General features: G+C 43.9%; 1 protein-coding gene across 3 annotated transcripts in view; it reads left to right on the forward strand.

Annotated features, from left to right (window-relative positions):
- The window catches only part of PPP1R12A (protein phosphatase 1 regulatory subunit 12A), a 2,492,399-nt gene that overhangs the window by 380,665 nt on the left and 2,086,844 nt on the right, over positions 1 to 24,890 (forward strand). For all 3 annotated transcript variants that reach the window (XM_044087956.1, XM_044087957.1, XM_044087958.1), the window contains exon 4: positions 19,802 to 19,961. In XM_044087956.1, the coding sequence (XP_043943891.1) occupies positions 19,802 to 19,961 (160 nt within the window). The remainder of the gene's footprint in view (positions 1 to 19,801; positions 19,962 to 24,890) is intronic.

Genomic DNA, 24,890 nt, shown 5'->3' on the forward strand with positions numbered 1-24,890 from the left:
ATTAGTTGCGTGTTATCTCTGGGAATTGCATGACATATGGATCTGTAGCCCTTTTGGCTTGTCAGGAGAGCATTGTAGTGGCACTTGGCACAGAAACATTAAAAATAATTACCACACTCAATTCTCCCAGTTTTTGTAGTTTAACATAAAATATTAAAATCCTTAAAAATGGCATTTCTGATGTGATGCTGAGACTCCTACCCCAGTGTTTGAGTTCTTCTGAAATGTTTTCCCCATTTCATCAATGGTTGTCCTCTTCTTGCATTCACAACTCTTGTAAATACGCGTGTTCACTACATCATATATTGCATGATTTGTTTATAACTTGTGACATTTGTTTCTTTTGTGTTTTTGGCATATGAATGAATGAATACATACATGCCATCTTCAACTGAACTAGCTTTGAAATGCATAATGCTAGAGTTTCTTTATGCTTCCTATCATTTTATAAGATCTTTGTTAAAGATGCTTTTGCAGTAGATTGCAGTGTATATGGACTAATGTAATTTTGTTTCTAGGCTGTGAGAGTCCACACTCTTGTGTTAATTGATCCTACAGTTATTTAGGTGGTGAGCTTCCTTCTATTCTTGCTTTTATCTTGTTCTTACTGTACAGTTTTGGCTGTTTTTTTTTTTGATTATCTGTAAAATTTCGGACGCTTGTAAACATCTTGGTGGTGGTTGGTGCCAGTGAAAAGCACAAACCGTTCATGCCGGAAAAATGGATCAGTAAACTCTGTTAACCAGAACTCTCAAGCAACCAGAAAAAAATCAAAGAAATACAGTATAGTATGAACAATTCATATTTTCATGTGTTGCACTTTTTCACCCCGCAGAAACATACCTTATGTTCTTAGTTTCAGAGTTTTAAAAAGGAAGATGCAAATGAATTCCCTCTCTCCCAAACCTTAGAAGAAATCAAACCAAACAAGTCAAACCGCTAAAATGTCAACACTTGAGCCAGTACATCAGAATGCATTCTCTCTCCAATCTCTCTCACACAGTCTCTTCTGTTTTCACACATGCGTTCACTCACACACACACACACACACACACACACGCACACACACACACTTCAGCTTTCATACATCTCTCCGATCTCTCACACAGTTGCTTCTGCTTTCATACATACATTCTCTCTCTCGCTATTCAAATCATTCAATTCCAATCTACTCAGCATGCCACTGAAAACCGTTCCATGTGCCACACTTTCTAGAGGAAGTATAACTGTAAAATTTTATTCCAGCCAGGCGTTTAATTACTGTATTTCAATATTAAAATCAAATCAGTACAGTGTTTATGGTATAGTATAGGGTACAGTATCTATTAGGTCGATTTTTAATAGCATCTCTCAAGCAGCCAGAAACTACACTTATCCGACATCTACCAATCCGCATGGGTGCTGGTTAACTGAGAGTTTACTGTAGTATCTCATGATACTGTGCCACCTCCATGGCTTTGATGCTTGTCCCACTGTATTCCGCAAAATAAGTCACTGAAGATGGAATAAGGCTGTGAAAAATGTTTTCACTAAAAGAAGTGGTTTGATAAAATGAATGCCCCCACAGTAGTGGAAATGAGTGAATGGAGTTTATGCTCCCTCCATGTTCTCTTACTGACATCAGAAGGGCAGCAATCTTAGATTACCTTCATGAGTAGAGGAAGAACAGAAAGTTAACTGTTTACAGTTTCATTACAAATGTTTTCATTAGTGAGTCAAAGTGACTAAGAGACAAGTTACTCCATCAGAAGGACTACTCAAACTACTGAATGCTGGTTAATTACAGCACACACTTTGTAGTGATACCCCCTCCTTAAAGCTATAGCCAATGTATTATCAGTACACACACAGGGTACAGTAACTGTTTCACTTTCCTACTGCCAATTTCCCAGCTCATATTTCAGAATTGAATAAAAGTTGGTGGGATTGGTATTGATCAGGCCAAATTTACCCAGACTAATGCCAGTGACTTTGAAAGAATTGAAAGCAAGTCTATTGGGCTTAATTTTCTAGGCATTCTACCTTTGGTGGTGGTTATAGTTGGGGGGTGGCGGACACCTCTACCCCAGCAGAATCTTTTTCCCTCATTTAGTTCCTGCATATGCTGATACTTTGAGACAGCATATAAGGATATAGGGAGCTATGTTTTCCCCTTTAAACTAGGATGGAGGGCAGTGTTGGTATTTGTCCGTGAAGCACAGTAGGCTTGTGGGTGTAGAAGTCTGTTGGTTTATTTGTTTCTGTGACGCAAAGAAAGTCAAAGTTTAGTTGGAGACAAATTCTATCATTATTTTTTTAATTATAAATGAATGATGGGAGCCTTCTATGTTTGCTTTGATTTCTGGTGCATATTGTGAAAGGGGCCATAGTTTCTAGACCCTTGCCGAAGTCTTAATTTAGCAGTATTACTCAGTAGTTTCCTTTTGCTCCATGTTCCCCTTTTGAGTTTGCATGTGCAACTCTACTGTTATGTCTGTCTGGGAGAGGAACATGACTGCATCCTAAAATGGAGTGCTTGGAAAGGAAACTGCATTTATTCTACATTTATACATTAATTTGTTCATTCTGTTATAACTCACTTCATCCAGTGCAGGGTTGTGGGGGACTCTGAGCATGTCCTGGGACTTGGTGCAGGGTGAAAAAGCTAATGCCAGGCAGAATATCTGCCTATTTTAGGATGTTTATACTCTTCTTCATAGAAGAATAGATGAGTTGTTTTGCAGAGCAGATAAACCATTTATTTTCCTTGTGGATAAGATGTAGATGTCCTGATTGAAATCACTGCTGCAGTATTCCTGATATATAGGTTTATAGGTGTGTAGGTGTTTACTACGCTAAAGACCACAAGGGACTTTTTAAGCCTAGCCATGCATTCTAACTCTGACAAGTTCTGCTACCCTTTAAGTGTAAGCAGGGGCCTAGGAGATGAACCATTTACAGGTTGCCTTTGTCCATTAGAGACATAGGTGCCAAACCAGGGATGAATATGGGCCGTTATTGCTGACATCTGGCTGGGTTACCAAAACTTTACCTTCTCTAGGTAGAACATCTGCAGCATGACCTCATTTCGTGTGTGTTGGGGGTATATAGATAGACATACAAGCATGGATCCTAAGACTATCTCACTGACAGCCCGAACGCAGGTTGTACATCCATCAGACTGTTCACCAGTTGGTACCTTTGCTTCAGTTATTTATCCGGGTAAATGCTCCATTGAGGAGCCTTCCTTTTTACTTCCACTGTTTTTGTTGAAAGTTGTTAGATGTCCGCTAGGAGGCGAAAGTGCAAATGCAGTAGGCAGATTGCTTACAAGGACTTGCATACAAAATTTCTTTTGTGCCTAGACCCAGAACAATATCTGGTGTCTTTCTCAGCCTGTCAGTCGTTCATTTGTTCCCAGAACACTTAGGCCAAGGCTTTCCACCCTCAACACCTTCCTAGATAATCAGCATGTTAAAAGCTTGGCCCAGTCCAAGATGGCTGACTTTGCTTCCTCGGATGTCCCTCTGCCATTTAAGAAAAAAACTAAGGAGGCCTTGAACGGATCTGCAGTCCAGTGTTTCCTATTCAAACATACCAGCTGAAGTTCGAGAGCTTGCAGTATTTCAGGCTGCTTCTCAGTTGCTCACTATGAAGACCCCTTTGGAGATCCCATGCTTTCTAATAGCAGTCAGATAGGGTTTCAAATTTCTCTGTCTCATCTAGGCAGACATCACAGCTAAAAAGGTATTTGAAACCTTCCTCCTTTCGGTTGCCACAACCATAGGCTACTTTTCAAAAAACTACTCTGCTCCTCTTCTGAAGAAGAACATGACCATGACTCTGACCATTCTGTGGACTATTCATCTCAGCTGCATTCTTCAGGGCAGACTTCTGACAAAGAAGACTTCCCTCTTACGGGATTCCTCTATTGAGGAAGCTTCCAGTGGGAAGGTAATACAGAACATGAAACACATTGAATGGCAGTCTATGCAGATCTCTGATGCTCTTGGAGAGGTGTACCCCTGCCCCTTCTCCAGTCCCTCCTGTCATTGAGGCTTTTCAGGACACCTTTCAATCCACCTCTTCTGCATCTGCTACTCAACCACCAGCTCCTAAAATACTAGACAGGGTTTACAAGGTACCTGATGACCTAAGATATTTATACAGTATGCATTATGTCTCTTTGTATCTAAGCCCTCTAAGCTTCTGCCCAGTGCTAATCCACCACCTGTGGACAAAGACAGTAGGGCTGTAGATAGATGGGGAAATAGTTTGCACCACTGCTACCCTTTCCTTTAGGCAATTAACTACCTGACTGAAATGACAAAGTACTTGATCTCTGTCCAGAGTTCCTTAAAGTTAATGGACCCTCCTACCGCAGAGTCTAGGCATCAAATGCAGAGCTTACTATCACAGGCCATTCAAATTGCCATACACAGCATTAAGTGGAGTTGCAATGTTGTGGATGTTGCTTCTTGGGCAGGTACCACTGAATCTATTATTCACAGATATGCAAGGTTTTGCAGTTAGTCTATCCCATGAGGATTTCAAAAAAAAAAAAAATAGGCTGTCCCTTGGATAAAAGACTTACTGTTCAGTCTTCAGGCTGCCAGCCTGTTCAAAACTCTCCAAGACCAATGTAAGACCATGAAAGACTTGCAGACAGTTTCTTCCCTCCTCAGTTCCAAGATACCATAGGAACCTACCCATATAAATCTACCCCTACAATAGAAGGGATCCTAGCACAGCTTAGAAACAAAGAATACCCCTAGGAAAAAAGTACTCTGAAAAAAAAAACATTGGGAATCTCCAGAAGGGAGGCCTCCCTTTGGAAGCAAAAGGCTGTGACCAACTCTACAGCACCCATCCCCTGCCGTCAGTCCCATTACTAATATTCCCCAGTGAGTGTTGTTTTCCATTGGCAAGGTGGGAAGCTGTTACCACAGACAACTGGGTCCTCACCATCATCAAGGAAGGTTATACCATGTCTTTGGAAAGTATTCCTTCTGTGAAGGGCATGCTAAAACATCTGTTCAAGATGTCTTGAATCAGGGTACCATTGAGCAACTCGCGAAGGACTTAATGAGCAAAGGGTTTTACTTCATGATTTTTTTAATTGCAAGGAAAGTAGGGCAGGGGGGACTCATCCTAGACCTATTTCTTCTAAACATCTACTTGAAGGTACTATCTTTCGAAATGCTCTGTTTACACTCTTCTGCTTTTCATCCTCCCATCAGTTTTTAGCGTCACTAGATGTGAAGGACGTCCACTTACACTTGTCCTTTCACCTTTCATGCAGGAGAGTCCTCAGGTTTTTCTTGTCTCCTTGCATTTTCAGTTTAATGCTCTGCTTTTTTGGTCTTTCTACAGCTGCCAGAGTATTCATAAAGTGTGTAGCTCCAACATTAGTTTTCTCTCATACTCTGAGAATCCAGATTTTCTCTTACGTGGATTACCTACTGCTCCAGACTCTCTCCAGAAATTCGTCAGCATCCGCACTTCACCCTCCAACTTCTGACAGGTTTGGGCTTAAAAATTGCAAAAAATCCTATGATCCCAACACAGGATCTGGATTTCCTGGGCTGTAGACAAGACACACAGAAATGCATGCTTTCCTCCACGTGCGAGAAAGTTGGCAGTCTGTCCAGTTTTTCCCAAAATCTCTTATCTGCACTCCTTGCTCAGCAAGGGAGATGGTAAGGACTTCAGGATTCATGGCAACCACCAATCCCTATGCTTCCCCCTGACCAGACTTCACAGGAGGGAAATTCAATGCTGCTTGAAATGTCTGTGGTCTCAGCACCGTCACCCCCTTGGACACCCTGATTTCCTCTTCTCCCTTGTCTCAAAAAGGAGCTACTTTGGTGGAAAGGACAGATGTTCTTAATGTTTCACTGTTGCAGTCATGACATTTGGGTTATCAGGCTGCAGGTAGCCCTCAGTCGGCCTAAATACCAGAGACTTGGTATATGTTCTTCGCGTTTCACTATTGCAGTCATCACTTTTGGGTTATCTGCTTGCAGTAGCCCTTAGTCGGCCTGATTAACAAAGTCTTGGGTCCTGCATCTGTTGCTGTCCCTTCTTCCATAATGTCAGGGGTATAAAACATGCAGCCGATGCCATTACATCAGTCTTTCTTGCCGTGCGGTGCCCGAAGCAGAAGCAGTTTGCAAGTGCCGGTCGGCCGACTCCTGAAATTTTCGTTTTCGAGTTTCAGAACCGAAGTCTTCAACTAAAGCTAAGTACCTCGTTGGGGAAACTTTTTCTTGCTCCTTACTGATGTCAGCAAAAGTTAATAATTGCATTACTTGTAAGCAAATACTTCATAAAGATTTTCATTCGTACTGTATTCCTTGCCTAGGCCCTGACCACGACGTACCGTGCTGTCGGTTTTGTGCTTTATTTAATCAGCGCACTATCCATCGTCTGTATATTTTCACCTCTAAATATTTCGGTTCCCAGTTTAATTATCCAGAAATGTCGTCTGTTAGCCATTTGACTACCAGGATTCCAAAAAAATGCAAGGATAAAGACAGAGACAGGCCGCCGAGGTCCAAAACTGCTGACACTTCTAAGCCAATCGCCAGTTCGCCGGTACTCAGTGAGGTGTTTTTGCAGCCCCTGATACCCGCTACTTCTGATTCGCAGGCCTCTACTGAGACCCATTCGGAGTCCGGTATGCTGCGAGATGTTTCAACTATGGAACCTGCGGATGTCTCTACCTTGGATGGGTCCGGAGCCGCTGTGCAGGCACCGGCTTCTGAGGGTGTATTCAGGCCTACGGACTTGCATATTAAACCGATGCTTCCTTCTTCTTTTAGGCCTAAATCTTGATCCATGCCTAAAAAAATGATGCCCAGGCTGCATGCTCAGGCCTCTATGCCTAAAAAAACAAATGATAAGAATGGCTGAAGATCTTATAACTCTAATCAGGGGAAACCAGCCCCCCCTTCTAAGAGACCCAGGACTGAAGTTGTTTATGAATCTTCTGACCAGGATTCTGATTTTTCTGATGGTCTGGATTTGCCATTATCTACTTATGAGGATTCTGATGCAGAGGACTCTATTCCTTCTGCTTCCCCTCCAGAGGATTTTTCTTTTGGTGAAACCTTACATACTTTAAGGGAGCATTTCCACTGGGAAAGCCAGGATTTTTCTGATTTTAAAAGAGGCTTAAATTTCGTACTCCTGCCTCAGCATAGACCTTTAGCTATTGCTCCTGTACTAGACATTGTTGATGCTTTTTCGGAATCTAGTGTGGCCCCTGATTCCTTGCCTCCTGTTCCCAGAAAACCTGACAGATACTACAGGGTCCCAGAGTCACACAAGTTCCTTTTTAAAAATCGTATTGCGGATCCAGAGACTATTTCACAGGGGCCCAAGGGCATTAAGGCTTCTATTGCTAAAAATTCTACCCCTTCTGATAGTGACTCCAGGGCGCTGGCTAGATGGGGTAAGAAGGTTTACATTTCTGCAGCCTTGGCCATTAGGGCTTTAAACTGCCAGTTTCATAAGTTAAAGTATCAACAACATGTTACTGGATTGCTTAAACAGAAAATTATGTTGATTCCTGACTGTGCGGAAAATAAAGAATTACAGGATTTAATGCATTCTGCTCAACAGGTTGGAAAACATACTTTGCAATGTGGATGTGATTCTTTAGAAGCCTCTTGCAGGGCTGCTGTTACTGGTTCTGTGCTCAGAAGGCATGCTTGGCTTAAGGAGCAATCTTTACTTGATCATGTTAAAGCTAAATTGTTGGATGCTCCCTTAAGTCAGGACTGCCTGTTTGGCAACAAGGCTGAGCAAGTTCTTAAAAAGATGGAAGATAAAGCTAAGTCTATGCAAACAGTTAAAGATTTCTTACAATTTCAGCCTCCTAGATTTAGTAGGCACTGGCCCTCTACGAATTGGTCCTTTCCAGCCTCTTCAAGGTCTTCTCAAGCCAAACCCAGACGTAGCAGAAACCCCAGGTTTCAGTCCCAGGGGACACACAAGAAGACTAAGCAGTGGGGGGTTTCCGCACCCAAATCAGGGAGTAGTAAGACTCCCCCTATGGAAAAACAGTCTCAGTGACTTGCTTCTAAAACTTCCAGGCACTTCCCAACTGAATGCGCCTTTAGGCGGAAAGATTGGTCTGCAGGCCAAAAACTGGGAACTCATTACCCAGGACAAATGGGTTTTAAATAGTGTCCCAAGGATACGGATTTCACTTCCACACCTTACCAACACCAAGCGGGTAGCCAGATCTACCCCCAAATCAGTGGGCAGAGGCCCAAAATCAAGTACTCTCTCTCTCTTAAGCATGGGGACTATTCAGTTGGTACCAGAAGAGGAAAAGGGACAAGGGTTCTATTCGAGACTTTTCCTGGTATCCAGTAAAGGCAGTACATGGCGTCCTATCCTGGACCTTTATACTCTAAACACCTTTCTGGTGATTCTAAAATTCAAGATGCTGACTCTTCACCAGCTGCTTCTTATGCTAGGCAAAGATGCATGGTTGGCAACAGTAGACTTAAAAGAAGCATATCTGCACATCCCTATCGGGGAGTCTGGCAGAAGATACCTATGCTTCAAAGCAGGCTACATGCACTATCAGTTCTCTGCCCTGCCCTTTGGCTTATCCACTGCGCCCAGGGTATTCAGAAAGTGCCTAGCTTCCAGTCATTGCATTCTGCAGGCAAAGAAATATTCAAATATACCCATATCTGGACGATTGTCTAATTCAGGCAGAAAGCCAGGACATACTTTTGAATCATCTGGCCTTTGTTCAAAGGGTACTGACCTGTCTGGGATACACCATAAACGAAGAGAAATCACACCTGGTACCCTGTCAACAAATTATATTCCTGGGAGCAAGCTTGAATACAATTTCCCAGATGGCTTTCCTCACGCCAGAGAAACTGGTTCATTTGACAACCTTCTTCAAACAAGTGGCCACAAAAACCCAGTTATCTGCAAGCCTTTGGGGTTCATGGCCTCCTGCATTCTTCTCATTCTATATGCAAGGCTGCATATGAGGAAACTGCAATGGTACCTCAAAAGCCTAAGGTGTCATCATTCACAGGATCTAGAAGCAATGATTCCTATCATAGCTTGCCTACGCCTAGAGTTCCTTTGGTGGGCAGAGGCCTGCCACCAAAACAGGGACTACCATTCACACTCCCCCCCCCCCCCCGCCACCCAAACCTTAACAGATGCATAAGACTATGCATGGGGGGCCCACCTGGCAGGGAAGTGCATTCAGGGCAAATGGAACCAAAGTCAAATGCACCTGCATATCAATCAAAAAGAAATGTTAGCTATACAGTATGCTCTCACGGCCTTCAAGGACCACATTCTTCCAGGACAATTAATGATAAAGACGGACAACACCACTATTATGTGGTACATGAGCAAGCAGGGGGGTGCACATTCTTACCCCCTCTGCAGACTAGCCATGGCATTGTGGAACACAGCCCTGAGATGTCAAGTACATTTACAAGCTCACTTCCTGCCAGGAAAACTAAATACACTGGCAGATGAACTAAGCAGAAACCTCATGGGACCCACACGAGTGGAAACTGGAACCAAGGATTTTCAGCATGTTGACAAGCAAATGGGGGAGCCCAGATGTAGACCTGTTTGCCTCCCCCCAAAACTATCAGTTGGACAAATTCTGCACAAGGACTCCCCACAAGCTTGGAAAGTGGATGCTCTGTCCTTCAGCTGGAAAAACCCATCAGTTTATGCCTTTCCTCCTCTGCTTCTGCTCTCCAAAGTACTACTGAAAATCAAACGACAAACCAAGAACTATTTTGATTGCACCAGTCTGGCCACGCCAACACTGGTACCCCCTCTTGCGCAGTCTGTCATTGTGGGCCCCATGGCACCTGCCTCAGACTCCTACTCTTTTTATTTATTTATTTTTATTTATTTTTTATTTAACATTTGTTGACTGGGAATGTCCGACTAGGTTCCACAGAGCCTGTTTTCAGCGGAAGCCCGGGGAGAAATGCTCCAGATGCATGTCTTTGGAATGTGGGAGGAAACCGGAGTACCCGGAGGAAACCCATGCGAACACAGGGAGAACATGCAAACTCCACACAGAAGGCTCCCCAACCGAGAATCGAACCAGAGAACCTCTTGCTGTGAGGCGACAACGTTAACCGCTGCACCACTGTGCCGCCCTTCATATCAAGTATTCGTATTGCCCTTCGTATTGTCTCTGCAGGAGAACCAAATTCTGCACCCTCAACTTCAAACACTGAATCTAGCAGCCTGACTAATTACATAATTTATCCTTTACCATCTCTCAGTAAACCAGTGATGGATATCATTTTAGAGGCAAGGAGGCCTAGTACCAGTCTTGCGTTGAAAAATGGAAAAGATTCTGTACCTGGAACCAATCTCGAGGGATGAGCACAACAGTGCCCAATTTACCTCAGATTTTACAATACTTAACTGAGATGCTTCATAAGGGCCTGTCTTTCTCCTCCATCAAAATCCACGCCTCAGCCATCTCAGTTCATTATAACACAGAACCACCCATCTTCTCTCATCCACTGCTTAAGCAGTTGCTCAGAGGGGCCAAAAATCCATGACCACACAGGAGAGCTCCTACTTCAGCCTGGGATCTTAACTTTGTTTTGGAAAAGCTCACCCTTCCTCCTTTCGAGCCAACTTCTATTGCGGACTTAAAATTCCTTTCTTGGAAAGCAGCTTTCCTTTTAGCAATCACTTCAGCAAGAAAGGTATCTGAATTACAGGCCCTCATGGCAGTGGAGCCTTTCATCATCTTTCCTGCGGACAGGGTGTCCCTCAGGACCAATCCCTCCTTCATGCCCAAGGTGGTATCTAGTGTGGCTCTTAATCAGTGCATACATTTGCCAACCTTCTTTCCTAATCCACAGAGCAAAGGGCAATGGATTCTGCACTCCTTAGATGTACACAGACAACTTAGATTTTACTTTGACAGAACTAAACCTCAAAGGAAATCTGATCAACTGCTGGTGGCATTTGCTGCAGGGGCAGAGGGGAAGGCTATTTCAAAGCAAACCATTTCCAAATGGATAGGCCATTGCATTCATTTCTGCTACAAACACCATGGAAAACCTTTCCCACAGGGGATCAGACCCCACTCTACCAGGGCTGCATCTACCTCTACAGCTTTTCTCAGGGGCATCCCTACCAGGGACATCCTAGAAGCGGCTACCTGGAGTTCTGTACTTATTTTCACCAAGCATTACCATCTGCCAATTTTCTCTAAATCCAGAGCTGGCTTTGCCACTGCAGTCTAGCAGGGCCTTTTAGCTGGTCCTAATTCAATTTAAATTCCTCCTCCCATACTTAGCTTTGGGAATCTACCCAAAAGTGATGACTGCAACAGTGAAACACGAAGAACATGGTACAGTTGTGTACACTTACCATAAATGTAGATGTTCGAGTGTATTCACAGTTGCAGTCCTGGTTACCTTCCCTCCAGCCCCCTTCCTTTTTTGGATATACCTCTACTTTCCTTTGCTGTCTTCAAAAGCTTTTTGGTGCATTTGCTTTTTTTTTTGGAGGTTTAACCTTGTATATTTATAGATTTAGTTGCTTCCCATTAATGGGGGCACCTGACATCTGGGGCAAGAAAAACTGATGTAACGGCGTCGGCTGCATGTTTTATACCCCTGATGACCTGAAGTCATGGAAGAAGGGACAGCAACCGATGCAGGACCCAAGACTTTATTAATCAGGCCAACTGAGGGTTACTGCAAGCAGATAACCCAAAAGTGATGACTGCAACAGTGAATACACTTGAACATCTACATTTATGGTAAGTGTACACAACTGTACTTTCTGCATTGGTTGCTGTCACTCCAGGAATTATGTCAGGTTGTCAGAGGAATAAAAACAGGCAGCTGACGCCATTACATCAGGCTTTCTTGCTGAGGAGCCCAAAGCAGAAGCAGTTCGCACGAGTGCCGGTTGGCCACTACCTGAGTTTTTCGTTTACGAATTAAATCATCCTGAAGTCTTCTAAAGCTAAGTATCCCATTGGGGATCCTTTTTTCTTGCTCTAACCGATGTCAGAAAAAGTTAACAATTGTCTTGCCTGTGGAAAGCAAATACCACACCGAGATTTTCATTCTTACCGAGTCACCTGTTTAGGCCCAGACCACAACGTACCTCGCTGTCCGTTTTGTGCCTTGTTCAACGCCCAAACCATTTGTCGTCTGGTCCTTATTGTCGCTAAATACTTTCATTCTTAATCTCTGTTTTCCGAAATGGCTTTGGTAAGCCATCCGACTACCAATCTTCGGAAAAAACATAAGGATAAAAACAGGGACAGACCGCACAGGTCCAAAACTGCTGACGACACTTCCTTTAAGCTAGTTGCCAGTTCGCCGGTACTCAGTGAGGCACTTTGAAGCCCCTGATGCCTGCTTCTATGGATCCGCAGGCCTCTACTGAGACCCGTTTGGAGTCTGGTATGCTGCTCAACTATGGAATCTGTGGATGTCTCTACCTTGGATAGGTCCAGAGCCGCTGAGCAGGCACCGGCTTCTGAGGAAGTTCTTCACACTACCGATGTTCGACACAGACGACCTCTTTCGCGTCTTCAGTTCTGTCTAAAACTACTGAGCTTCTAAGGCCAAGAGTACACTCTACGCCTAGAAAACCGACCAAAGCGCATGCACCTGCTTCCTTGCCACAACATCAAATGCTTAAAATGGCAGAAGACCTTATTATGCTGATTTAAGGGAACCCAGCCTTCCCTTGCTAAGAGAGATACCAGTCCCCTGCAGCTTCAACAGACAGAGTCCGACTCTAAGGTATCTGATTATGAAGACATGCCCTTATCTGCTTATGAGGATTCTGATGCAGAGGGATCCATTCCCTCTGCCTCTCCTCCAGAGGATTTTTCTTTTGGTGAAACCTTACATATCTTGAGAGTATTTCCATTGGGAATGCCAAGACTATCCTCAGTCCAAAAAGAGACTCGGAGAATTTGTAGATTTGCCACAACATAGGCCTTTAACAATACCCCCAGTCGTGGAAGTTGTTGATGTCTTTATGGAATCCAGCCTTACCCCTGATACTTTACCCCCTTCTCCTAGGAAACCAAACAGGTACAACAGAGTACCTGATTCTCACAAATTCCTTTTCGAAATTCCTACTGCTGATCCAGAGATCATTTCCCAGGGGCCTAAAGGTATCAAAGCTACTACAGCTAGGAATCCCACCCCTTCGGGCAGGGATCCCAGAGCTTTGGACAGATGGGGTAAGAAAGTATATACCTCTGCAACTCTTGCCATTAGGGCTCTAAAATGTCAGTTTCGCATGCTGAAGTAACAACAACATATTATGGAACTTATTAAGCAAAAAAATAGCTACCTTTACAGACTGTGCAGAAAACAAAGAATTGCAAGAGCTTATGCATTCTACAAGCCAAGTCAGCAAGCATACATTGCAGTGTGGTTTTGACGCCCTAGAAGCATCTTGCAGGGCAGCAGTTACTGGTTCTCTACTGAGAAGGCATGCTTGGCTTAAGGAACAGACCTTGCCAGACCATGTCAAATCAAAGTTATTAGATGCTGCTTTCCACAAGGACAGTCTGTTTGGCACCAAAGCAGAAGAGGTTCTTAAAAAGATGGAAGAAAAAGCTAAATCTATGCTGACAGTTAAAGAATTCTTGCAAGTACTGCCTCCTAGATTCAGTAGGCATTGCCCCTTGAAACTTTGGTCCTTTCCAGCCCCCCAAGGCCATCTCAAACCAGACCTGGGGTAACAGACCACCCAGACTGCAGTCTTAGGGTATGTAGAGACCTAAGCAGGGAGTGCTAAGCCACCCCCTTACGGAAAGAATTCCCAGTGACTTCTCATCTCCACTCCCCACCTCTGCCCAATTACCTGTGCCTCTAGTAGGAAAACTTGCCCTTCATGCAAAAAAATGGACTTCCATCACTAAAGACCGATGGGTCTTCAACATTGTATCCAAGCGGTACAAATTTTACTTCCACTCACTGCCAACCCCAAACGGGTTCCCAGACCTTCCTCCAAACCAATGGGCAGAGGCACAAAATCAAGTTCAATCCCTGCTCCCTATAAAGGCAATTCAGCCTGTTCCTGCAGAACAGACAGGCCAAGGATTCTATTCCAGAGTCTTCCTGGTACCCAGAAAAGAGGGCACTTGGCTCCCAATCCTAGATCTGTCTATTCTCAACACCTTCCTGGTGGTACCAAAATTCAAAATGCTCACCCTGCAGCAGCTTCTACCTATGCTAGCCAAGGAAGCCTGGTTAGTCACCCTAGACTTAAAAGAAACCTGTTTGCACATCCCTGTAAGGGCTTCAGGGCAGGATCTATGCATTATAAGTTTTCTGCACTTCCCTTTGGCTTATCCATTGCTTCCAGAGTATTCACAAAATGCCTGGCTCCAGCCATTTGCTTACTGCAGACAGAGAAATATCCAAATTTACCTGTAGTTCAGGCAGACAGTCAGGAAATGCTGTTGCAGCACATGACATTTGTAAAAAGCCTTCTAACCTCCCTGGGGTACACCATCGATGAAAATAAATCAAAATTTGTCCCCAGTCAAAAAATTGGATTCCTGGGAGCAAGCTTGGACACAGCATACCAGATGGCATTCTTCACTCCAGAAAAACAAGCCCATCTGACAGACTATTTTATTCAAATGGCCACCAGAACCCAGCTATCTGCAAGGAGAATCCTGAAGGCCCTAGGGTTCATGGCCTCATGCATCCTACTAATTCCATATGCCAGACTGCATATGAGGAAACTTCAATGGTACTTAGTCTTTGGTGCCAACATTCTCAGGACCTGGAAACAGTCATTCCTATCATACCGTATTTAAGGACAGAGTTTTTTGGTGTGCAGCAACATGCAACCACAGCAAAGGACTGCCCTTTACTCAACCCCTTGCCTCCCAGACCCTAACCACAGATGCATCAGAAAATGCTTGGGGGACACACATGGACGGTAAGTGCATTCAGGGCCGCTGGAGCCCAAGTCAGATTCATCTGCACATCAACCAAAAAGAGATGCTAGCAGTGCAGCACGCTCTGACAGCTTTCAGATCCCTACTCTCACCAGGACACCTGCTAATAAAAACAGATAACACCACAGTTATGTGGTACATCAACAAGCAATGGGGGGACCCACTCTGCATACTAGCCATGGCCCTGTGGAACACTGCCTTGGACATGCAGGTCCATCTGGAAGATCAATTCCTGCCAGGCAAACAAAACTCACTGGCAGACTTCTTAAGCAGAAATCTCCTAGACCCACAATAGTGGCAGTTGGAACCTAGCACCTTCAACCTTTTGATTCAGAAATGGGGGACCCCAGGGGTGGATTTATTTGCCTCCCCCTGCAATCACCAACTCAGCAAATTCTGCACCAGGACTCCTCACAGCAGGGCCTGGAAAGTGGATGCGCTATCCTTCCAGTGGGTAAATCTCTCAGTCTTTTGCCTTTCCCCCTCTGGCCCTTCTCTCAAGAGGTATTGCTCAAGATAAGAATGGGCAGACCAAGGAGAATTCTGATTGCCCCAGACTGGCCACTCCAGCACTGGTACCCGCTCCTGTGCAGCCTGTCACCGGTGCCACCCTGGTATCTACAACAGATCCCAACCCTGCTCTCTCAGCAGGGGGCACAGATCTTGCATCAGCAACTGCAAACCCTAAATCTTGCAGCCTGGCTTATTCTGGGAATTCTCCCCCAGTAACCAGCCTAAGGAAGCAGGTGCTGGACATCATTCTTGAAGCTAGAAGACCCAGTATGAGGAAATCCTATGCTGATAAGTGGAAAAGGTACTGCTTCTGGATTCAATCTAAAGGAGAGGACACACACCTGCCCTCCCTGCCTCTACTCCTGGATTACTTAGCAGATCTACTCCACAGAGGCATATCCTTCTCCATTAAGATCCATGCCTCTGCCATTTCAGCTCATTACAACATTGAGCCACCTCTCTTCTCTCACCATCTTATCAGACAGTTCCTGAGAGGGACAAACAACTTAAGGCCGCCAAGGAGGGCAGCCACCCCTGCTTGGGACCTTAACTTTGTACTGGAAAGCTCACGCTTCCCCCTTTGAGCCTGCAGCATCAGCAGAGTTAAAATTCCTCTCTTGAAAAACAGCCTTGCTTCTGGCCGTCACTTCAGCTAGAAGATTGTCTGAGTTGCAAGTACTCATGGCTGTAGAACCCTTCATTATTTTCCATGCTGACAGGGTTTCCCTCAGGACTAACCCTTCCTTTATGCCTAAAGTGATATCCAGTGTGGCTCTCAGTCAATCTATCCATTTGCCAACCTTCTTCCCTAATCCTCAAAATAAAGAGGAAAGATCCTGCACTCTTTGGACGTGCACAGACAGCTCACATTCTACCTTGATAGGGCTAAGCCCTTTCTGAAATCTGACCAGTTACTAGTCAGCTTTGCACAAGGGGCAGAGGGCAAGGCCATTTCAAAACAAACTATTTCCAAATGGATAGCACACTGCATCCATTTCTGCTACAAGCACCATGGGAAACCAACCCCCACAGGGTGGCAGAACACATTCCACTAGGGCAACTTCTACCTCTGCAGCATTCCTCAGGGGAGTTCCTGCCAGGGACATCCTGGAAGCTGCTACATGGAGTTCTGTACACACCTTCACCAAACATTACTACCTGCCTATCTTTTCCAAATCCAGGGCGGGTTTTGCTACAACAGTCCTGCAAGGCATACTAGCCAGCTCCAGCTCTTCTTGACCGCCTCCACCCTTCAACTTTGGGAATCTACCCAAGTGTGATGACTACAACAGCGAAACATTAAGAACATAGTACAGTTGTGAACACTTGCCATAAATGTAGATAGAGTGTATTCACTGTTGCAGTCCTGGTTTCCCTCCCTCCAGCCCCCTTGTATCTCTCTCTCTCTCTCCCTATTACTCACCCCTTTCAGGGATATTGTTTACTTTTTACTGGTGGTGTTTTCTCCACCATAACCTAGCTCCCTATTTGGGGGGCTCATGACATTTGAGGCAAGAAAAACTGATGTAATGGCGTCGGCTGCCTGTTTTTATACCCTGATCTGAGTAAGTCCTGGAGCGACAGCAACCGACGCAGAAATACTAAGTCTCTGGTATTTGGGCCCACTGAGGGCTACCTGCAGCCAGACAACCCAAGTGTGATGACTGCAACAGTGAATACATTTGAACATCTACATTTATGGTAAGTGTACACAACTGTACTGTCATCCTCAACCAAAGAATGCCATTCTCACCACCACCTCCCGTTCAACGGGTTCATACAGATGCCTTAGCCGAGGCATGGAGGGGAGGGGGCATGTGCATGATCACACTGTGCAGGGGAAGTCGGAACCCCATTTCCCAAAAGAACATATCATTTTGCAGGAAATGAGGGCTGTTCTGCAAGCTCTTCAGATCTTTGTCCATCTCTGAAAACTCAGCCCACTCCTAATGTTCACAGACAACACCACAGTCATGTGCTACACAAGCAAACGGAGAGGCACCAAGTCTTGTCAACTGTGCAGGTTAGCACAGGAGGCATAGAAATAGGATAGACCAAATGAACATCACGCTAACAGCCACATACATCCCTTCTCAGGATAATGTGGTAGCAGACACCCTAAACTGCTCCCTGGAGGACCGTCAGGAATGGACTTTGAGCAGAGAGGTTTTCCAGACTATCACCTTTCAGTGGAGCATTTCACAGATATACCTATTTACATGATAAACAAACCAAACATAAGCCCCCCTCCTTCTGCACCAGGGATGCTTGTCCCACAGCCTGGAGGACAGATGCCTTTTCCAGTGTGTAGGGAAGTGTTTTCTTTGCTTTTCCTCTTCAGCATCATCTTCCAAAATCTCTCTCCAAGGCACAAAAGGAAGCACCCCAACTCCTTTTACTGGCACCGTTTTAGCCAAGGCAGCCTTTCCCCTTGGTATTTAATCTGACAAAGTGAAATTTCAGGAGAATTCCTCTTTAGCCGGACCTGATAACTCAGCAAAAAAGATTGCTACTCCATCCAAATCTTTCATCTCTCAACTTGACTCTGTGGATGATAGGATTTTAATTCCTAAAAGACATGTCTATTCTGAGGAGATTGTTGAAGTCCTACAAGAGGCCAGGAGACCCAGTACTAGAAAATCTTACACAGCTAAATGGTAAAGATTTTCCCATTGGTACCACAAATTTAGTCATGACCTACTATTATCACAGGTTTCTGCCATGCAGCAGTGTCTCTGTGGACTGCTTTGGTCAGGTTTTGCCCACTGTTCTGTAAAAGCTCACCTGTCAAAGCCTGTCTCCCTCTTTGCACCCCCCCCCCTACTTATGGCTAGGAAGGAAGTCAAACTTTTCCTAAGGGTAGTCCTGCATCTTTAGCCACCGGGGGAAGCCCATCTTTTCCCTTGGGATCTTAATTTTGTGCTGGAATAGCTCGCACTGCCTCCTTTTAAACCAGCAGCTTTGGCTTCTCTAAAATTCTGTACTTGGAAAACTATCCTTCTCTTGGTTCTCTTGGCCATTCCCCCTTTTATTTTTCATAAGGACAGGGTGATTGTCAAGGTTAATACATCCTTCATGCAGAAGGTAGTGAACAAGTTGTCCCTCAGTCAGGCTATTCATCTTCCCACTTTCTTTCCCAGTGCACACAACAGGGGGAAAGGATCTTACTCACAACATTCGCAGGCAACTGAAATTTTATCTGGACAGAAGTAAATGCTTCAGAAAGACTGACCAGCTGTTTGTATCATTCATGAGCCCTAAGCTGGGCCAACCAGTCTCCAAACAAACTATCGCAATTTGGATTTCTAAGGCTCTCTCTTTCTGCTGCTCGCATTATGCTAAAACCTTGCCTTCCTGCCTTAAAGCACATTCTACTAGGCAGTGGCTTCCTCAGAGACATTTCACAAAGGAATAGACTCCAAGTCTACCTTAGAACTCTGCAAAATTGATGCTTTCTCTAGGTCCAGGGCAGCCTTTACTCGGGCAGTTCTGTCTGGACTGCTGTACGTCTCTTTTACTCAGTAGCCAACCACTGTTCTCTCCTCTTTCAGTTGTGAGAATCGCCCATATGTCAGGAGTGCTGCAACACTGATTTCACTTAGGATGTAAGTGTTAGTTGTACAAGAACTTTCTGTAATAGTAGATGTCCTACTGATCATTGTTAGCTTTCCATCTCACCCTCCGTCTGTTCTTCTCTACCTCACTTAAACCTTTAAATTCTTATACTCCATATCTCTGCTTCATTACAAGGGAACGGGGAAGGTTTACCTTTTCAAGCTACACCCCTCCTAGTTGATCAGTCTCCTCAGTTGTCTTCAGCCCACTGGCTTGCAGATGGTCTGTGGATCTACTCTTGTGAATATCCATCTGTATACCCCAATGCATACCAGCTGAGTTCATGCATCACTTGTGTGTGTCCTAGGAGGAATGTAAATCTTTGTTACCCCCTGCCGGATGTCTGTGGTCACTATGCTGCAGCAGTGATCACTAGGACATCTACTGTTTCAAATTCTTACACAACTGTACTGTTCTGCTTGACCATCAAGTTAATTTTTCCATCAATTCTTTTTGTATGTTCTTTTTGTTTGTCTAGACCACACTGAACACTGCTGCTTTGTAAATTAAATGTGTCCCATATGAGAGGAAATGTTACTGATCACTTATTTCATTGTAAATGGAACAATTAACTTTTAGTTGCAGAAGTAAACTTTTTATATAATGTACTACCATATATCGAGATTTATGCTGTTTTATGGAGTCTACTGTACTTGTTTTATTATTTGGTTTTGAATACATCATGAACGTTGTTGTTCTTAATAGGAATTGATATCGAAGCAGCTCGCAAAGAAGAAGAAAGGTTAATGCTTAGAGATGCACGACAATGGCTAAACAGTGGCCAGATAAGTGATGCCAGACATCCAAAATCTGGCGGTACAGCACTTCATGTAGCAGCTGCTAAAGGTTATGTTGAAGTTATGAAGTGAGTATGCATTAATTCTTTGACTGGGTTAGTGCTTATTAGCTGTTGCCCATTAACAAGGGGGGTCGTGGGGAGAAAAGTGTTCTTAAAGGAATATAAATAGCAATGGAAAAACAATTTTAGTGTTGCATGCTTTCAAGAAGGTATGTGTTGTCCGTACATACATTGTCAGTTCTTAAGTTTTCCATTGCACATATTGTTGCAGTTAATGTATAACAAGCCTTATAGCCATTGTGCAGTTTTTCTTATAAAATCAAATTAGAATTGCATAGCATAGAAAATTTAATAAAATGACGATGTATAAAAAGTAGGAGGCTTATTTTTAGCAAGTTGAGAGGAGAGGAAAGGTGTGCATACTTCATATATTTGGTTTATATACAGTAATTGTTAAATGTTGCTAAATGTTTGTTTTCTTCTGGTCTCAACATCTAATGCGTCATGCACACACTTATTTAGTGAAGTTAACCACGCGAATACACTTAATGTCACTGTACTGATCTGATGCAACCCCCAGCTACTTATTGGTAGAAAGGCAAAAGAGCTTTAGACTTCGAGTTTGTTTTGCTTGTATCATTTTATAGCTGTAAAATGATAATTTTTCTCAAGGCCAAAGTATATCTTTTCCTTTTTCAGCTTAGTCACACAACTATAATTTTATTATAATGTGTTTATTTTCTTTTGTTGACAAGGAAAATCCGACTGGGCAAAAAAAATACATTGCATTAATACAATGGGTAAAAAGTCACATAGGATAACAATTGCAGTACAGAGATGCATGATGAAACAAAAACTTTCAGTAAATTACACAAACATAATGCAAATCTTGCATTATGTATTGGATAAGCATGAGTTACATTAGTGAGTAATAAAATTGGGTGCTTTGATTTTTATGAGAGAAAGTATTGCAGACAGATATGGTTAAATGAGAGAACAGTATAGTAGTTGATTAGTATTTAGATAAACTTTCAAGAGTGAGAAGTGATGTAAGAGAGACTTGTATTTGGAGTAAGAAACTTGCATATAGTAGTACTGGGATACAGTGAGATAGTAAGTTAAATAGTATTTGGTGTTTACATTTTAAGGTGTTAGCTTGGGGTTGTGCAGGACTATAGTCAGGAGTTTACGTATTGTGTAAAGTTAATTTTTGAAAACTTAGTTTGTTTGCTGTAAGTGTAGTTGTAGGGAGTTCCATAGTTTGAAGACAATGGAGTAAAGTGAGTCAGCAATATTAAATTTGCGGTTGTGATCATATTTCCATGGCTGGGAAGTATATGGTATTTTGTAGTAACAGGCAGATGTTCTTCGTGTTTCACTGTTGCAGTCATTACATTTGGGTAATCTGCTGGCAGGTTGCCCTCAGTTGGCCTGATTAACAAAGTCTTGGGTCCTGTGTCGGTCGCTGTCCCTTCTTCCATGACGTCAGGTCGTCAGGGGTATAAAACATGCAGCCGACACCATTACATCAGTCTTTCTTGCTGTGCGGTGCATGAAGCAGAAGCAGTTTGGAACTGCCGGTCGGCCGACTCCTGAAATTTTTGTTTTCGAGTTTCAGAACCGAAGTCTTAAACTAAAAGCTAAGTACCCCATTGGGGAAACTTTTTATTGCTCCTTACCGATGTCAGTAAAAGTTAATAATTGCATTACTTGTGAAAAGCAAATATCTCATAAAGATTTTCATTTGTACTGTATTCCTTGCCTAAGCCCTGACCATGACATATCTTGCTGTTGGTTTTGTGCTTTATTTAATCAGCGCACTATCCGTCGTCGGTACAGTTTTGCTTCTAAATATTTCGGTTCTTGGTTAAATTATCCAGAAATGATGTCGGTTAGCCATCCAACTACTGGAATATCGAAAAAACGCAAAGAAAAAGACAGGCCATTGAGGTCCAAAACTGCCGACGACGCTTCTCCTAAGCCAGTCGCCTGTTCGCTGGTACTCAGTGAGGCGCTTTCGTAGCCCCTGATACCCGCTACTTCTGATTCGCAGGCCTCTACTGAGACCCATTCGGAGTCCGGTATGCTGCGAGATGCTTCACCTATGGAATTCGCGGATGTCTGTACTTTGGATGGGTCCGGAGCCGCTATGCAGGCACTGGCTTCTGAAGGTGTATTCAGGCCTACAGACTTGCATATTAAACCAACTCCACCTTCAATCCTAAGGCCTAAATCTCGATCTATGACTAAAAAACCGATGCCCAGGCCACATGTTTAGGCCTCTATGCCTAAAACACAAATGATCAAAATGGCTGAAGATTTAATTACTCTAATTAGGGGTAGTCAACCCCCCCCCCCTTCTAAGAGGCCTAGGGCTGAACTTGACTATGAATCTTCTGAACAAGACTCTGTTTCTTCTGACTCTTCTAATGACCTGGATTTGTCCATGCCTACTTATGAGGATTCTGATACAGAGGATTCCATTCCCTCTGCTTCTCCCCCTGAGGATTTTTCTTTTGGAGAAACTTTACATACTTTAAGGGAGCATTTCCACTGGGAAAGTTAGGAATTTTCTGAATCCAAAAAGAGGCTTAGGGATTTCCTTCTTCCTCAGCATAGGCCTTTGGCTATACTTCATGTACTATACATTGTTGATGTGTTTTCGGAATCCAGTATGGCCCCTGATTCCCTGCCTCTGGCCCCTAGTAAACCGGACAGATACTACAGGGTTTCTGAGTCCCACAAATTCCTTTTCAAAAATCTTGTTGTGGACCCATAAACTATTTTTCAGGGGCCCAAGGGCAATAAGGCTTCTACTGCTAAAAATCCTACCCCTTCTGATAGAGACTCCAGGGCGCTGGATAGATGGGGTAAAAGGTTTATACTTCTGCAACCTTGGCAATCAGGGCTTTAAACTGTCAATTCCATATGCTAAAATATCAACAGCATATCATGGGACTGCTTAAACAGAAAATGTTGATTTCTGACTGTGTGGAAAATAAAGATTTACAGGATTTGTTACATTCAGCTGAACAAGTTGGAAAACGTACTTTGCAATGTGGTTTTGATTCTTTAGAGGCCTCTTGCAGGGCTGCTGTTACTGGGTCTGTGCTTAGAAGGCATGCTTGGCTTAAGGAGCAATCTCTGCCTGATCATGTTAAAGCAAAACTGTTGGATGCTCCTTTGCATCAGGACCGTCTGGCAATAAGGCTGAAGAAGTTCTAAAACAGATGGAAGATAAAGCTAAATATATGCAAACTGTGAAAGATTTCTTACAAGTACAACCTCCTAGATTTTGTAGGCACTGGCCTACTAAGAACTGGTCCTTTCCAGTTCCTTTCAGAGCCACTCAAGCCAAACCCAGACACTGCAAAAGCACCAGGTTTCAGTCCCAAGGGACTCTCAGAACTTAAGCAATGGGGTGCTTCCACTTCCAAATCTGGAAATAACAAGACACCCCCCTATGGTAAACTGTCTCAATGACTTTCCTTTAAAATTACCAAGCACTTAACTCTCAGCCGCCCCTTTAGGGGAAAAACTGGCTCTTCATGCAAAAAACTGACAACTTATAACCCAGGACAAATAGGGTTTTAAGTAGTGTCCCAGGGATACAGATTTCATTTCCACACATTGCCAACTCCAAACGGGTGGCCAGACCTGCCCCCAAATCAGTGGGCAGAGGCTCAGAAACAAGTACTTTCCCTCCTAAACATGGGGGCTGTTCAACTAGTACCAGAAGAGGAAAAGTGTCAAGGTTTCTATTCCAGACCTTTCCTGTTACCCAGAAAAGACAAATCATGGCATCCAATTCTGGACCTGTCCACTCTAAACACCTTTCTGGACATTCCAAAATTCAAGATGCTGACTCCTTCACCAGTTACTTCCTATGCTAGGCAAGGATGCCTGGTTGGCAACTCTAGATTTAAAAGAGGCTTACCTGCATATCCAAATCAGGGAATCTTGCAGAAGATGCCTACGTTTCAAAGTAGGCTACTTGCATTATCAGTTCTCTGCACTGCCCTTTGGCTTTTTTTCTGCGCCCAGGGTATTCTCCAAGTGCCTGGCACCAGTAATTGCATTTTGCAGGCAAAAAAATATTCAAATATATCCATACCTGGGCGACTGTCAGAAAACCAGGCCACTCTTCTAAAACATCTGGCATTTGTAAAAAGGGTTCTAACTTGTCTAGGGTACACCATAAATGAAAAGAAATCACAACTGGTACCCTCAAAAATTACATTCCTGGGTGCAAGCTTGAATACAACTGCCCAGATGGCTTTCTTTATGCCAGAAAAGCAAATTCATTTGGTGACTTACTTCAAACAGGTGGCCACAAAAACCCTGCTCTCTGCAAAACAAGTAATGCAAGCCTTGGGGTTCATGGCCTCCTGCATTCTTCTAATTCCAAGTGCAAGACTGCATATGAGGAAACTTCATTGGTACTTAAAAAAGTTTATGGAGTCAACATTGTTACAGCCTGGAAACAATGATTCCTATCATACCTTGCTTGCGCCTAGAGTTCCTATGGTGGGCAGAGGCCTGCCACCAAAACAAGGGACTGCCATTCACACCACCCCCTGCCGCCCAAACCCTAACTACAGAAGCATCAGACTATGCATGGGGGGCTCATCTGGCAGGAAAGTGCGTTCAGGGCAAATGGAGCCCAAATCAAATGCACCTTCATATCAATCAAAAAGAAATGCTAGCTGTACAGAATGCTCTGACAGACCCGTGGTGGTGGTGCTTCGGTAGCGTTGTCGCCTCACAGTAAGACGCTGTCCAGTTCGATTCTCAGCTAGAGCATCTTCTGCGTGGAGACGTGCGTGAATAGGCGTACCTTTGTTGAAGGCTGTGCGTCAGGCCTGGCAAACCGGTACGTAAAAATCAACTGCCAATCATTAGCGAATGGGAGTTCCACTGTGGCGACCACTAACCGGGAAAAGCCGAAAGACGCAAGCAAACCGAATGCTCTAACAGCCTTCAAGGACTACCTTC

Source organism: Protopterus annectens, chromosome 11.part0, assembly GCF_019279795.1.
Source record: "Protopterus annectens isolate FY-2018-M chromosome 11.part0, PAN1.0, whole genome shotgun sequence".
NCBI lineage: Eukaryota > Metazoa > Chordata > Ceratodontiformes > Protopteridae > Protopterus > Protopterus annectens.